At 36.2% G+C, this 15,392-nt stretch overlaps 1 protein-coding gene across 2 annotated transcripts; it reads right to left on the bottom strand.

Moving 5' to 3' along the window:
- Window positions 1-5,136: 5,136 nt before the first annotated feature.
- On the bottom strand, window positions 5,137-11,672 carry LOC143566349 (kinesin-like protein KIN-7E). 2 transcript variants are annotated; one of them, XM_077053079.1, is made up of 14 exons: window positions 11,291-11,672; window positions 9,857-10,154; window positions 9,698-9,787; window positions 8,950-9,050; window positions 8,753-8,866; window positions 8,590-8,671; window positions 8,432-8,499; window positions 8,285-8,350; window positions 8,089-8,213; window positions 7,661-7,997; window positions 6,985-7,089; window positions 5,969-6,886; window positions 5,559-5,860; window positions 5,137-5,460 (listed from the first exon to the last, which is right to left on the bottom strand). In XM_077053079.1, the coding sequence occupies exons 2-14, from the start codon at window positions 10,035-10,037 to the stop codon at window positions 5,139-5,141; spliced, it is 2,811 nt and encodes a 936-aa protein (XP_076909194.1). In that variant the 5' UTR covers window positions 10,038-10,154; window positions 11,291-11,672; the 3' UTR covers window positions 5,137-5,138. The 2 variants fall into 2 exon arrangements, with proteins under 2 accessions (XP_076909194.1, XP_076909195.1); XM_077053080.1 differs by having other exon boundaries at window positions 5,559-5,842.
- Between the last annotated feature and the right edge of the window lie 3,720 nt (window positions 11,673-15,392).

The raw sequence follows: 15,392 nt of genomic DNA, 5'->3' as shown, positions 1-15,392 counted from the left end.
AAAAAAAAGGTGGTGGTGGCGGCGGTTGTGGTGGTGGTGATGATTAGAGGAAAAAGAGGTGGTGATGGTTGCGGTGGTGGTGATTAGATGGAGGGTTTTATAGTGAGGGTTGAGAGGCAAATGCATGTGGAGGGTGCATGAAGGTGGTAAACAAGAAGGTGTGATTGTATAATCATGGGTTCATACCACTTTGGGCTAACCCTACCATGCTACTTATGTCGAGGACACCATGACCCATTGGACCTACTTCCATTTATGTCTCGATGTAATATATATTAATAAAGTATGCAAGTACGTTTGTTACCTATCCATTAATACCCATTATTCATTTCAAATTATTAATCACATGTTAATTACCTAGTGAGTGTCATATGCCAAAATTAGGAAAAGGGTTGAAATCCAAATTTGTAACCAAAAAGGTTTTAAATTAAGAAAATATTCATAGATCTATGTTTGAAGGTTGGAAATTTAGATTACCCAAGGCTTGAAATTAATCATCGACATCAACAGATCTAAAGAGAACAATAGTGAGGTGGTGCGGCGGCTGCGTTGGTGGCAATTGTTTGGATGGTGGTGGCGGGTGGAGGTGGCTACACTCGTGTAGGATTAATGGACAAATAAGACAGATCAAGATAAGAGTTCTAGATTCCAAAAGTACCCTCCGTGTACAAACGCATAGGCTTCAATTGGTGGAGCAAAACTTAGGTAGAAATGGAGGTACAAAAAGTAGCCTTTATTCACCTAATCCATATTTGGACATTGACTTTTGGCTTTTGGCTTTTCTTTTAACCTCATTTTGACTCTTAGTAACACAAGCATATGCAAACTTAACAGCCTTGCTTTTATACATGTATGTTCAAACAGCTTCTTTTATGATTAGATAACTTAAAGATTATTTTATTTTGGTGATTAGAGAATATAACTTATAGAATATTATAGATTGTTATGAAAGCATAAAACAATTTAAGAAAATTACATAATCTTCTGATATTTACTTTATTATTTAGTTGTATATTCTTATATACTTAGCATCCAAATTACCATCAATATTCACATGTTGACCGGAATATGGACAACTCAATACAAAATACAAAAGTAGAAATATGTATGATACAATATTTAAGACATATCATTGTCGTTTTAAATGGGGTGGGGTTAAATATGTTGACAAGTTAGGTTCCATGAGTTGGTTGATTGGTTAGATGGACTACAAAATCTTGTGGGTGCAATAAGAAATTTAGAGTAACATGTTTGAAAATATTAACATGTTTAATTGAATAGGTCAACTCTCAAAATTCATTTCATTTAGTCTAAATTGGTCGACTAGCCAACCCGTTCAATCCTATATATTATTCATGTCAAAGACATCAACCATATTACCATAACACATACACTTACATTTATAATTATAATTATAATTATAATCATGAAACCCAAGTACAATATCTAAACGTTGTGGACCCACCCATGTCATTAGTCATAATGATGCAATCTTGAGTTACTTATCCAAAATGCAAATTCAAACATCAGCAGATTTGGATGATCCCATGTTCCATAAGTGAGGATGGACACATCAGTACAGCCGATGGTTGATATAGACGCATTTGTCATTAAATGATAATATGATATAGTTAGGCCTAACTAATTAATTAAGTGATCTCCTACTCAATAATGCATGGCCTTTAAGCTACTTTCACATGGAAATGTCACAAGGACAATCAAGGACATGACGGCTTGAAATCAATCTTACGAAAAAAATAGCGTAAAAGTACAAGCTAATTAACTTACCTTTATCCCTATAATTACGGTTCTCTGTGTGTTACATGTGCAAGGAGCACATACATACACGAGTACACAACACATTATATATAGAAACATAGAGAAAACCCTTTTTAAGAGGAAACGTAGCTCAATTTCTTAAAAGAATAAACATTCGGTAAGTAACATCATGTGTTGAAATTAAAATTGACAGAAATAATTAATCAAATAACAATGGGAAGACTAGCGGGACATTTCTAAGTCAGAACCATGGCTCGGGATTAATTGAAGGAATTCGAGTTTGAGAGTCACACAAACATGTGAATTAGTATGTTTTGAGTTAGGAGGTTTCCATCTCTTTTGATTCTATCTAATCAACTTAATTTCTATCAATAAATCAAGCAACATGCATTACAAACCGAAAGTGGATTATAGTTTTAGTGATTATTTAAAATTAAAGCAAAATAAAACAATATAGATGCGCTAGATTACCCTTCGCTACTCAAAACAGAAGCAAAAAACTAATCAATTACAATAAAAGGATATACTTGATGTGAAGATTGGTACATTTCTAAAGGTAAATTGATGTTTTCAGCCATTGTGGTTTATATCCCATAGTTTAAAATGAAACTTTTGACATTTGATTTTGATTGCAGTTTTGACCTCTTAGACTAAACTCATCCAAAAACATAAACAAATTTAAATGTTGGGGGACAAAAAGGCAATATAGTAGTATACTCACATATTGTTATATAGGTAACATGCACACTGCAACGAGCTCGCAATGAGAACTCGGTGCATATATAATACTTCACACTTGGGGAAAAAAAGCCTAGGTTCAAGGGTTAATTGCAATCATTCAGGGCTTGAAGCATAAAATGATATAAAAAAGACAAAATTATGGTCAATTTAACCAAAAAATAAAATAAAAATCGGCTTGGAAGAACTATTAACTCAAACTTGTAAATGTTATTATTAAAATTATACATGCGAGAATATGAGATTTAGTTTATATATTACATCTTTTGTCATGCCGCCATCAGGCTTTTAGTCTAGTAGTTAAGGGGTTTTCTCGTAAGGGTCTCATCTTGTGGTTGCTCGGGTTCAATCCTGACCTTGGAAAATTTGGACTAGAGGCATGGACGGAACTTTAAAGGGGCGAGGAGGGGTTGTGGCCCCTCCTATTTTCAGGCTCAGAACTTCTAAATATAACTCATATATTTTTGATAAATATAGCTCTTATATTTTCAACAATATTTTGGACTCAAAAGTGGAAATATATGATAGCCCAAACTAAACCAACTAAAAAAACTGGTTATCTTTTTTTTTTATGATTTATGATCTTTGTTTTGTGAAAAATATTGGTTTTTTTTATGTGTAAGTACTTAATATTATATTCATATATTTTCGGCCCCTCCTATTTAAAAGTTCAAGTTCCGCCACTGACTAGAGGTTTAGCTGTTAACGTATGTACGTACGGGTACAACACCTAGAATATATAAGAAATAAAAACAGATAGACAGATGATCTTGGACTTGATATACCCGATGAATCTAGCTAGAATTAATGAACGTGAGACGTCTAATTGCTGTCGCAGATCTAGGGACAAAAGATTGGATTCCAATTTTGTGGTGGTACTTAAATTGGGCTGGGCTGGGCTGGGCTGGGCCGCTCTGTACAACTATTTTGAAATATAACACCACTTCAACCACATGGGCTGCTGGGGCCTCACCTTCTAGCCTTTTTAAATGAGTTTTTTATTTGTTTTTTTTTATGTTGATATGCATACAATTATTCAAGTTATGAAAAAAATGAAAAAAATAATGGTTTTCAAATAATAATAAACTAGGCGGAAACTCACTCGGTATAGTTCAGTTGATTATGATATCAGTTTGTACCATATTAAAAACTTGTTGGACTATTTGTGTAATTTACGGTATCTGTTTGATCGGTCTTTTATTTTCCGACTTCAACAGAAGCATAAGTAAACACCCATAGGCCGTAACATGGTTTAAAATAACTTGTTAAAAATAATACAATTTAAAAAAAAAAGGGTTAAAAGGGTGTTGGACTGTTGGAGTGAGACCAAATGCAGAAGAAGAAGCATGGTTTGTATAGGGCTTGTGAGACAACTTGTGAGCCCACATTACTGTAGCTCTCATCACTGAATCCAGATCACATCTATCAGTTTCTTGTTGGATACTTAATGCTATCTATCCTATTTACATCTACTGGTTTTAACAATGGTTTTTTTTCTTTTTCAAAAGAGTATTATTAGAAAAGTTATTTAGTCAAAAGAGTGTTGCCTTTAAATCATTAAATAAGATTGTTTAAAAATAAGGTTGAAATTTGTTCATTTTTTATGAACTTAAAATATAGGTCTTTTTCTAAATAATTTTATTTACTTAATCAAATTTTGAAGTTAACTGAATTAGTAATAATGAATGCTTGATATAAGTGACAGATTCCTTTAGAACACAGGCACGCTATTTATAAGAGTGGGCTCTGGCAATAATAGTCTTAATGGTTGAAGTATCACAACTAACACGTGTTTGAACAATAGTTATACTAAATTAACATCTCTTAGCACATGCGATATATAATTAACGATGGATTTGCTATTACGTACAGAGTATGCGATAAAACGTATTATTAGTGACACATATAGTGAAATCCTCACATGTATACATTATACTATTAACGTTTATATTTTTACTGAAATATGACCGCATTAATCTTTGTATCACGTCATGTAATCATTAATGCATAAAATATGCTAATGTAGTTCTATTTTTCACGATACTGCCTCCTAGTCATTTTCTGTGTATACCAGTAATTAACTTGCCCCTGGCGTTTTACTTAATTACAAAAATATCACCGTGTGAAAATTTTATTATCCTAACAATTGAAGTGTGCATAAATTGTTTTCAGATTTGGGGATGTTCATGTAATGATAAGTTTAAATGAAAACTATAGCTGTAAACAAGCCAAGCCCGAGCTCGCCTTACCTTAACTCGACTCCTTTAACTTAAAAAGGTATCAAGATCTACCTCGATTTATTAATTTATTTATTAATCGGTAGTTAAAATCACTTCACAGAAAATATAAAAATATATTACATAAAAGTTAGTCAATAAACCTATAATAATTATGACTATATAATAAGTCATTCATGTTATTAACTCTTTAAACAAGCAAACCAAATCATGAACAACACATAAAAGAGTTTCACCACAATATACAAAATCACATATACAGGCACATGACCCTATAGTTATACTCACAACTACATCATCCCAAAGTTAAATCTTTTAGACATCTAAAAGATGATTCCTTACTAGCTACAGCAAATCCATAAACATGTCACCCGGAAAAGCCCTCTACAAGAGCGGAATCAAGCCCCTTTTAAAACTGTAACTTTTCTTGACCTGTGGAGTTGTCAGATTTAACCCAAACATCTCTTTCGGTGCATGACCCGGGTCCGATATGAGTCCAACCAACTTAGCCACAACCACAGCACTATCAGCCACATGCTCCATATCATCAACCTGGCTCCATAACTTGTTAGCCAACTGAATCCTTCTGTACTTCGTGTTCAACGCGATCCCCCACCTTAAAAACAAACTCTCCCGTTCTTGTTCGGTTAGTTTCTTGTACATTTGCTTAGTCAGCATCTCTCTTTCACGCCGTAAAGCTCGTTCACTTTTCACATAAATATTCACCAAAACCAAATTAATATAAAAAGTTAACAATTTAAGATATATCACTAAATAATTAATTAATTAATTAATTATCCTTACGTGGAAGAACGTGTGATGGTTTGACCATCGTCTACGGCTGCATTGACCCGTGCAAACATGTCCTTTACAAAGGCTAACCGTCTGCGTTCAACCTCCAAGTAAATCGAGTCGGCCGGGTCACCATTAAATAGCAAAAAGAAGTAAGTTCTGTGCACTAATGACACATTGCATTCATGCCAAAACTGTATGATTTCTTTCTGCAGCCTTTTAAACTCTGACCGCCACGAAGTTGCTCTGAAACTATTTACTATCGGGTCCAATCCAACGCTTTTCACACTCTTTATCTGCTCCATAGTTGTAATCTAAAGTCACAAAAAAGTAGACACGTTAGGAAGTTAGTTAGTTAGTTAGTTAGTTAGTTACAAGAAGAATCGAGTTTGTCTCAAAAATGTATGAACGATTAAACTCACTTGAGTATCATGATCAACTTGCTTATCATTCTGAGCCTCGGTTGGTTCCTCTTCAATTAATATCTTCTTTTCCGGCTCGTTATCGTTACTGTTATTACCAACAGTACCCTTTTCAGACTCGACACCATAGTTGAAAGTGCAACTCTTTATTGGGAAAACGAGTGGTTGACCCGTGTAGCAATTCTCATCACCGTTCGGTGGCGTGTTAAGTTCTAGCTTGTTAAGCCATGTGGCGTGTATGCCTTCATTGTAGCTTCTACTCTTTCTTAACTTGAAGTTTTGTGGAATCGCTAATTCATAATCATCTTCCTTCGATGGCGATTTCACTGTTTCATCTTCCTTCAATGGTTCATCCTCCTTGAATGGCGTATCGGTTTCGGTTTTAGTTTCTGTATCTTTCTTTAATGGCAGTTGGACCACTTTATTATGTTCATTCAATTCTTCCTCCACACATGACTCAGGTGACATATTGTGATCATCTTGAAACATTGGTTCAGAAGCAACCCGAATCTTGATATCAGGAGACGAACAACACGATTCAACATACGCTTTTGGAACCAACTTGTCTGACCCGATGCACCGAACCACCTTGCATGATTCCTCATAATTTCCATTACTTTTCTCATCAACATCATCCCAGTCGTGACACGAGTCGGTTTCACTAGGTGGAGCTATTCTAATCATGGGCCTTATTGGTGTACTATCAGGAGGTGAGTTTTCCTCGAATTCCGTCACGTGTATGTAATTTTCTTCAAAACTACTCTCGCTTCGCCTTGGAGAGTATCGGCTTGAACCGAGAGTTCTAATACTTCCATCGAATGACCGACGTGGGTCCACCACAGTCGATGTCTCCGCCATGTAATTATCAGATTCAGGTATCATTTGTACTCGAAGCTGAGGGTAGTTATCTGAACCTAACTGTAATATGCAAAAATATAATATAGAAATGAGGTCCTTCATATAATAAACAAATAAGCGAATAATTTTTTTCTTGTTGTTAAGAATTTCAGTTTTACCCGTATTAAAGAATTTTCATTATCTTCAGCCGCACGTAGCAAATCCTCAACTTGCGATCGAGCATCGTCTCTTTCAGCAGTTAATTCTTCTATTTGCTTCAGCAGCTGCACATCATATTACACGTAATTATAGGCCAGTAAACGAAGTAACGAACCGAACGTTCAGTCACAGTTTGTGAACCATTCAGTGGGAAGTTCGTTTATGTCCATTTATATAATAAACAAACAAACGTGAACAAAAAAAGTGTTCATTTAGTTAAACAAACGAACATGTACGCTCGTTCATTTATGTTCGTGAACTTTCGTTGACATTTGTTCATCTAAATTCATTTATGTTCATTAGTTTCCACTCGTTAATTATTTTTTTGGCCCATTACAACTTAGTCTAGTTTTAATAACTTTTTAGGCCCAACACGTTGTTCTTATTACCTTCATCTAGTTTTGGCTCAGCTGCTCAGCTGTGTTCGTTCATCTAAGTTGAGTTATGTTCATGAACCGTTTATTTATACTGTTAACCGAATATATACGATAACGAACATGTTCATCTTCTTGAGGAACAAACACGAACAAGAACATGCTCCTTCGTGCTCGTTCAGTTCGTTTACAATCCTATATAATTACGTAAACCACCTTGGTTTTGAAAATTGAACCAGAAAACTAAGTGATTAATGATTACCTTTTCAATTTGTTGGTCTTTTTCACGTATCACCGTGGCAGTATCCAGTGATATTTGATTAGAACTTGGAGATTTTAACTCATTTTCTAATCGGTCCAATTCTCGCTGCAGATGCTTCACTAAAGCTTTGTCTGACATGACCGCATTCACCTGTGCATTAGTACTCACCTCCTTTGCACAACTTGCAAACAAGAGGGTGTTTCTTGATTGTTCAACATGGCTTCTTGCAGGGCTCATCGTACAGATGATCGCAGTTCTTGAATTACCTCCCAAAGATGACTGCAGTATGCGTGTTAGCTTTGAATCTCTGAATGGTATGTGCCCGCTTCTTCCCTTGCTGCATCCAATCACAAAAATGTAAACTTTATTCGTCTATCAATGAATCAAGACTGTATTATATAATAAAAGAGAATAAAAGTTTAACTAACCTAAGCTTTCGAATTACAGTTCCGAGTGTTAATAGGCTGCGGTTTATGTGACATCCCTCTTTTAACCGTGCACCTGCTGTTAACGACTGAGATGCGCGTTCACTTCCAGCAAGATCAACAAAGTTCTATAATAAAAGACAAAAGTGAAAAGGGATACTATTATATCATTTATATCATAGATTATATTCATGCATACCAGAGTTGAAACGAGTGTAGTTGTGCTGTCTCGGCCCATATAGTTTTGGGGCGAGCTTTCAATTGTCTGCATCGAATAATTAAATCATTAAATCATGAAAAGATAATCTTTCAGACATAATATTATCCAATTAGAGTGTTCCTTTACCAGTCTAACGATTTGATGTGATCTAGAGCTTGTTTCGTTTAGTGTTGTTTCTCCAATTTGTCTCTGAGCTGTAAAGATGTATCTTCAATTAGAAACTAAACCAAAAAAATATAATTCGTTGAGATTGCTAAAATTAAAATTGAGAAAGATGTTGACACCTTCACAGACAGAAAGGAGCTCCATCACATGATCCCAGTCCCTAACACTTTCCTCGGTGAGGTTCTCAACAATTGTCCCTCTCTGTTATAAGAGGTCGTGATTATTGTCACCAAAATAAAAGACATGTTAACTGATATTCATACAGTTTAAAACAAAGTTTACCTCCGGATCATCCAAAAGCCTGAGTGGATAACCATCAGTGCTGAGAAGATCTCTGACAGATTCATTATAAATCTCCATAGCTGAGAATTTCAAATGAAAGTCCCTGTCGGGATGCTACATTAAAATTAACCATAATTAGTTAAACTGTTAAAACCGAAACAATATGAAAACCATTATATGATGTGTTTAGTGACTACCTTTTGTACATAATCAAATATATCTGCTAAAGTATACTCAGTGATTCCAGTCATTGTGAATGTTTTCCCACTGCTCGTTTGCCCATATGCAAATATACTAGCTGTAACACAGATCATAATTTCTTTTCAAAACAATAAAACTATTATAATTAATAGAAACCTTTAATTGATGTATATGGTATGTTGTTTTAAACGATTACAATAAAGTCACAGGTAAACGGGCAACAAGTCGCGCCCGGCCGACAAAATACTATGCACAACCCGCAAAACTTTGTTCAAAAAATCCACAGCCTCTGGCACTATGCGGTGTTGGAAAAATCAAGACTAGTCGGCGATTAATTGCTAGTCAGCCAGTGACTAATTAGTTTCTGGGAAATTGACCAGAAAATTGGCAGTCGGACCTTAATTCCGACCGATTTCTGGCAATTTGCCGCAGTTTCTGGCTATTTCATATATATACACATAAAAATATGTATACGTATAAAAATTACATATAAACATATGTATATCAGCATATGTATAAAAAATACATGTAAAAATGTGTGTGTGTGTGTAAATTAGATATAAAAATGTCTGTGTATACATATAAATAAAATTAAAAAATTACATATAAAAATTCCAATCTGATTAATAGCCAGTCCCCACCGCACCGCCCGACTATAACACCAGGGCTAGAAAACCGAATGTATCAAAAGCAAAATGGATAACCACGTGAATCCGACTAACGACCACTTAAAAAAGAGCTCACCATTGATCCCACCGACAACCGAAAGCACAATATCTTTAGCTCCGTCTTGGTACACCTGCCTCGTTGAGCAATCATAGCCAAAAACCCTATCTACACAACACATCTTATTCAAATAAAGAAGATCTAAAGACAGGAAACAAACAAACACAAAATACATACCAAATGTATAAGCAGATGGATACATGGATCTCTCAGGCACAGTAAGGTTCCCATTCTTGTACACAATTGTGTTGTTATCAAAACACTCCCAATCTGACACGTCATTCGTAACAATCTCTCGCCCGTTCAACGGCCGCAACCGTACGGACACAAATATCTTCTCACCACCACTTTCCCCCATTTCCAATTATAGATGGTACATTAACAGTAGCAGCAGTAGTAGTAATAATAATATATGAAATTGGTAGTAGATGAGGGGCCAGCAAAGCGGTTAAGAAGCAATCATCATCTGAAACAACTGGTAATCAACAAAATCAGGTTCAACGCGATATATGAGTCGCAAATTATTATTATTATTATTATTATTATTATTATTATTTTATGAATACGTCGGAAAGCGATAAAATACCAATGATACGCAACTAAATTACACGAAAAGTCGTCAAAGAGGACGGTGTATTTATTTATGCGCGAATACTTAAAGCTCTGGTCCCCCACCTACTACTACTTTTTCCTTGTTTGATTTTACAGACTGTTTTTTCCAAACAGATGTTATGTTCCGACACGTATAGGCTTATACGAGTCGTATAGGTCCTCATGTCTTGTATATACATGTGCAAACGAGCCGAGTTGCTCACGACCTACTCGAGATCATATCGAAACGACCCGAGCTTTTTCCAGCTCAAGCCTCCATTAAAGCTCGTTTAGTTATTACGCACAAGCTTGAGCCTTGTGTATTCATAAGGTTTATTTATTTTAGACTTCTATGTATTAATTCACATTGCACAAGCGAACTGGAGCTGAGCTTTAGCTCGATTAAGGTATTACACGAGCTCAAATTGAGCTTAGGCTCGTTCTAAGCTTTTTCTCAAAATAATTAAAACATATATAATATATTTAATAAAAAATAAACGAGCCAAGCCGGAGCTCGAGAAAATGACTCACTAGACGAGCTCGAAACTACTTGAGCTTGAGCTTGAGCTCGAGCTCAGACTTGGCCCGTTTACACCCCTGCTTGTAGCTTTAGGCCTACACGAATTTCATAGACACTCTTGTTTTGCATGTTCGAAATTCTTACCCAAGTTATACTCAGAGGGCATAGCCTCTAAGCCTCATGTATGTGCTTTTAGAATATGTTATAAAAATCCTATTAAAAGTCATTAACTCTTTTTAATTATATACCATAAAAATAACAAATATACGAGTCATGCGTGCTTTTAATATACCATAAAAATAATAAATATACGAGTCATGCGTGCTTTTATGACCCGTGCATCTCTATATGTCTATACAAGTGGTATATATGGGACGTGATATCACATTATAAGGCCTGGCGTTTGTAAAACGTTAAACCGCCATTAATTCATCTGAATTTCGTTTAATAAGAACGTTCGGAGCAGAATTAGGTTAAAATTGTACAGAATTTGAATTCACCTTCCATGACGTCATGATTCGTATAGATCTGTTAAATGTCTCTCTCCCTCCACAAGTACATAATAATAAATGTAGAGAGAGAGTAGTGACAGGAGTTATGAATTTGCAGAAGAGATGATGAAGATATTGATTCTGATGAATTTGGGAATGAAATTGAATTAGGGATTTGGGTGTTGGTGTTGAAGGAATCAAAATTTTGACATAAATTGCCGCCTGATTATTATTATAATTATTATTATTGTTATTATGGAAAAAGAGTTTTTGTGTCCACGTGCTTGAATTTAGAGCCATATAAAATAGTATACATAAAATTTCGTAAACATCACGTACCATCAAATTTAACATCAAATCTTTGTCTATAGCAAAGCTGTGAATGGTGTTAGGTGTTAGTTATCTTAGTATTTATTAGGCTGAGGGTAGTGGAGGGTGAGTGATTGGCACGGCCGCCTACGTGGCTCGCGAATACCGTTACACCCCCAGGTGAGCCGGGGTGCGGTGGTCCGGCGTGGGTGTGACCGCGGGAGCAAAATAGCCTTTGGGTTGTTTGGGTTTTCAAAAAAATAGTCGTTGGCTATTTTTAATTCCTTTTTTTTAATAAATAACACATTATAAATAACTATCTCGTTTTATAACAATAACACATCATTCTCACTACATTTCTCTCTAATAATTTCATAATCTATCAACTTACAAACCATGTCAGGTTGGGGCAACATCAACGACACTCAATTTCTCGAGGAATGTAACTACATGGACGACGATTCGTTTCAAGAGTTCATTGGGATGTTACAACCCGATTTTTCGGTCCCGGAAGCACAACCGGAGCCGGCAAAACGATCCCACAAAAAGAAGGGGAAGAAGACCGGCGAAGCGGAAGTCTACTCTGTGGTCTAAAGAAGAGAAGCTTGGATTGAAATATCCCAAGATCGGAACGCGGGTAAATTATTTCGTGAATTTTATTGTTTAATATATCTTTTAAGTTTTATGTGTACTTATTACATTTTTTGTTATTTATTTTGTAGCCGACTTTCAAAAAGCTCGAGTTTTTTGGGCCAAGGTTCGGGAATGATTTTATGATCGAGTGGGGAGTAGGGCTCGTACCGATAATATGATATCGGGTCGGTGGACCGTTACTCGTAAATATGTAGGATTGTTTACCAATATACATAACCGCAATGCTAACCAAATGCGGCCGAGTGGTTCCGATGATCTCGCGGTTTACCGATTCACTTGTGATGAATGGAAACAAGAGGTGTTGCGGAGGTATGGGGTGGTGAAGACGTTTGACGATGGCTACTTGTGGGAGGTGTTAAGAAAGTGCTCAGAATGGATTGAACTATGTGCGGAGGACATGGGCGATGGGGCAAAACGTACAAAAACTAGTGCGTCTGGCACAATCGTCTCTTCGAGCGGGTCGGAGAATCAAATTGACTTCGACCTAAACTTGTCCGAAGGTCATTTGAAAGACCAAGGTTGTAGCCGCCCTCCGGGTAGGGATCGTGGGAAAAAAATGGTTGTTGATGGCGACTATAAAAAAGAAATTAAGGAATTGTCAAGTGGCCTCCACTCGATTGGTGAAGCTCGACACAAAAGAAACTGTTTCAAGAGTTTGGCTTTTCTAGCCAAAGACTTTAGCCACCTACCGCCATACGACCAAGCGCTAATGGAGGAAGAAAAAGAACGTATTCGGAAGGAATTTGCAACACAAAAATAAAAGCGCTATTTATATGTATTTTTTTATCTTCCTTTTTATTTTTCATTTTATTTTCCTTTTTATTTATGTTTTAATGAAGTATTTTAATCTATATTTGTGTATATAACAAAAAAAATAATAAATAAAAAAAATCAATCAAGCCCCTGACCAAGCCCCTGATCACCTGGACCACTACACTCTCTGGGGCTTGGTTGAGGGGCTTGATCATGTGTCACATCAACGCCTACGGGACGCAAATATATTGGATCACTTGGGGCTCAACCAAGCCCCACTACCCTTAGCCTTAGGTTTATAAACGGGTAAATTTTTATTTTTTAAAGGTCCTACACACTCATCTATTTTTATTGTTACTCATAAACTACTTTAAGAAATAACCTATACTCATATAATTAATCTTTTCAATTTTCGTAATAATTACTATTACATTATGGTAATTAATCTTATAAGAGTAATTGTGTTACTTGTAAAACTATAGCGTAATTATTCGTATGCTAGCTAAAATGAAGTAATGTAATCTATACTTTAAGTTAAAGCTTTAATCTTCACTCCCAACTGCAACAAAACATTTTCAATTTTCGTAATAATTACTATAACACTATGGTAATTAATCTTATAAGGGTAATTGCGTTACTTGTAAAACTATAGCGTAACTATTTGTATGCTAGCTAAAATGAAGTAATGTAATGAAATTAGGCTACCTGTAAATTGTAGCATAATTATAATTACGTTAGCTGAAAAATGTCATAGTGTAATTATATAAATTACCAAATTGTCACCGCGCTTTATACGTGTGGTGGGTCCAACTATTAATTTTTTGTTTGATATTTTCGTATAGTGGACCAACTATCATACATGTCATCTAAAACTAACTGGTTACACTGTATTAGAGAAAAAAAAACCATTGGTCTACCGTGTAAGAAAATAGGTTAGAAGTTGGAATTGTTCTCATGCATTTCTTTAGTTATGATTAACACCGACAATAGTACAAAGTTTAGATTATTAAAATCCCTAATTGAAAGTATGAACTCGGAGATCATTTCTCTTATGACAATCTTGTATTACCTTGTTCAACGTTATGTTATTCATCATCTAGCTATATATGAAAATTGAATATGATATTATGATAGAATGATTTAATATAAGTCAGGTATACAAAAAAGCACTTTAGAGAGTGGGGACACTCACAGGTAAGAGGTTTCAGGTGGGGCAGAAGCAACACTTTCAGTGGTGCGTGTAGTGGGTGCGGTTGATTAATACGTACCCGAAGAAAGGGGAAGAGAGAATGAGATGCTTGTTTGTGTGGGGAGAGAGACCATGCGGGTTCACGGGTAATGGAGCGTCGGTGGCAGCAAATTCCGACTAATGATTTTTCGACCAGTAATTGGCTTTCCAACGGGGTGACGGCGGTCGACGGGTTATTCCCCAACCTCCCTTTTATCCATTAAAAAGTACGAGTATCTTACATATTTGTAATAAATAATTAATTTATATCCTGTATAATTTCCAAACAATTTAATTTATATTTTTGTATTAACTAAATATTTGGTTATTTTCAATGTGATGTATTAGTATAGTGTAGGAAGCTTGAGTTTCTTAATGCAGACCCATGTTTAATCCCCATATACAACACTTTTGGGATGATGTTAGTGGCTTAATGAAGGAAGACCAGAATGTTTGTAATATCTAGTTCAATCCCGGAGGTGTCGCTTAGGTTGGGCTAACTTGCAGTGGCTTTTTGCTATTGAATCACGGCGTACTAAGTACCTAGATAATTACTTATATGTTTGTGTTGTTTGTTTTGTTTGTGGTGGTGCCTTTTTTGGGGACCTCCAATGGAGGTTAGCTTCCCTCCCAACCCGTTTTGGGGGTCTTGGGATTTGCTCGGCTGAGGATGCCTCTTCCTACGCTTTTGTGGCTTCAAGGGCCCAATCTTGGGTTCTTCAAGACCACATCCTACGGGAGTGTGGGGTTGGGTTGTTTGACTCTGATTATAGGGGTGCGTTGGATACCCTGCATAGTTCTCTTCCTGATCTTGATCTTGGCGGTTTCGACTTTAAAGACACCGCCCCTCCTAAAGCCCAGAAAATTTTGGCGAATGCCTTATATGGTGAAATCGTCAAGACAGTTGAAGAGAAGTTCGTTTTGTCCCCGTGGCAGCGAGCCGTGTTTGAGTGTTTGCGTGCCCCTCACGCTCAGGATTTCCTGTCAGTTGTTCCCATGAAGGTTTAGGGCAATGTATGTCGGCAGTGGAATATCGGGCCATCCTCAAATACCGGTTGATGGTACCCCTTTTCCCGGTGGATGACCCGTGTCCCGTATGCCGAAAGGCTTGTTTGGATTCTTTTGGGGAGCATGCAGTCCATTGCAAAGAATTACCGGGCTTTAAAT

This window comes from Bidens hawaiensis, unplaced genomic scaffold (assembly GCF_021521415.1).
Source record: "Bidens hawaiensis isolate Kalapana, Puna unplaced genomic scaffold, B.hawaiensis_p1.1 tig00022872_1, whole genome shotgun sequence".
NCBI classification, from domain to species: Eukaryota; Viridiplantae; Streptophyta; class Magnoliopsida; order Asterales; family Asteraceae; genus Bidens; species Bidens hawaiensis.
Note: the sequence above shows the minus strand (reverse complement) of the source record. Positions and strands in the feature narration are given on the sequence as shown.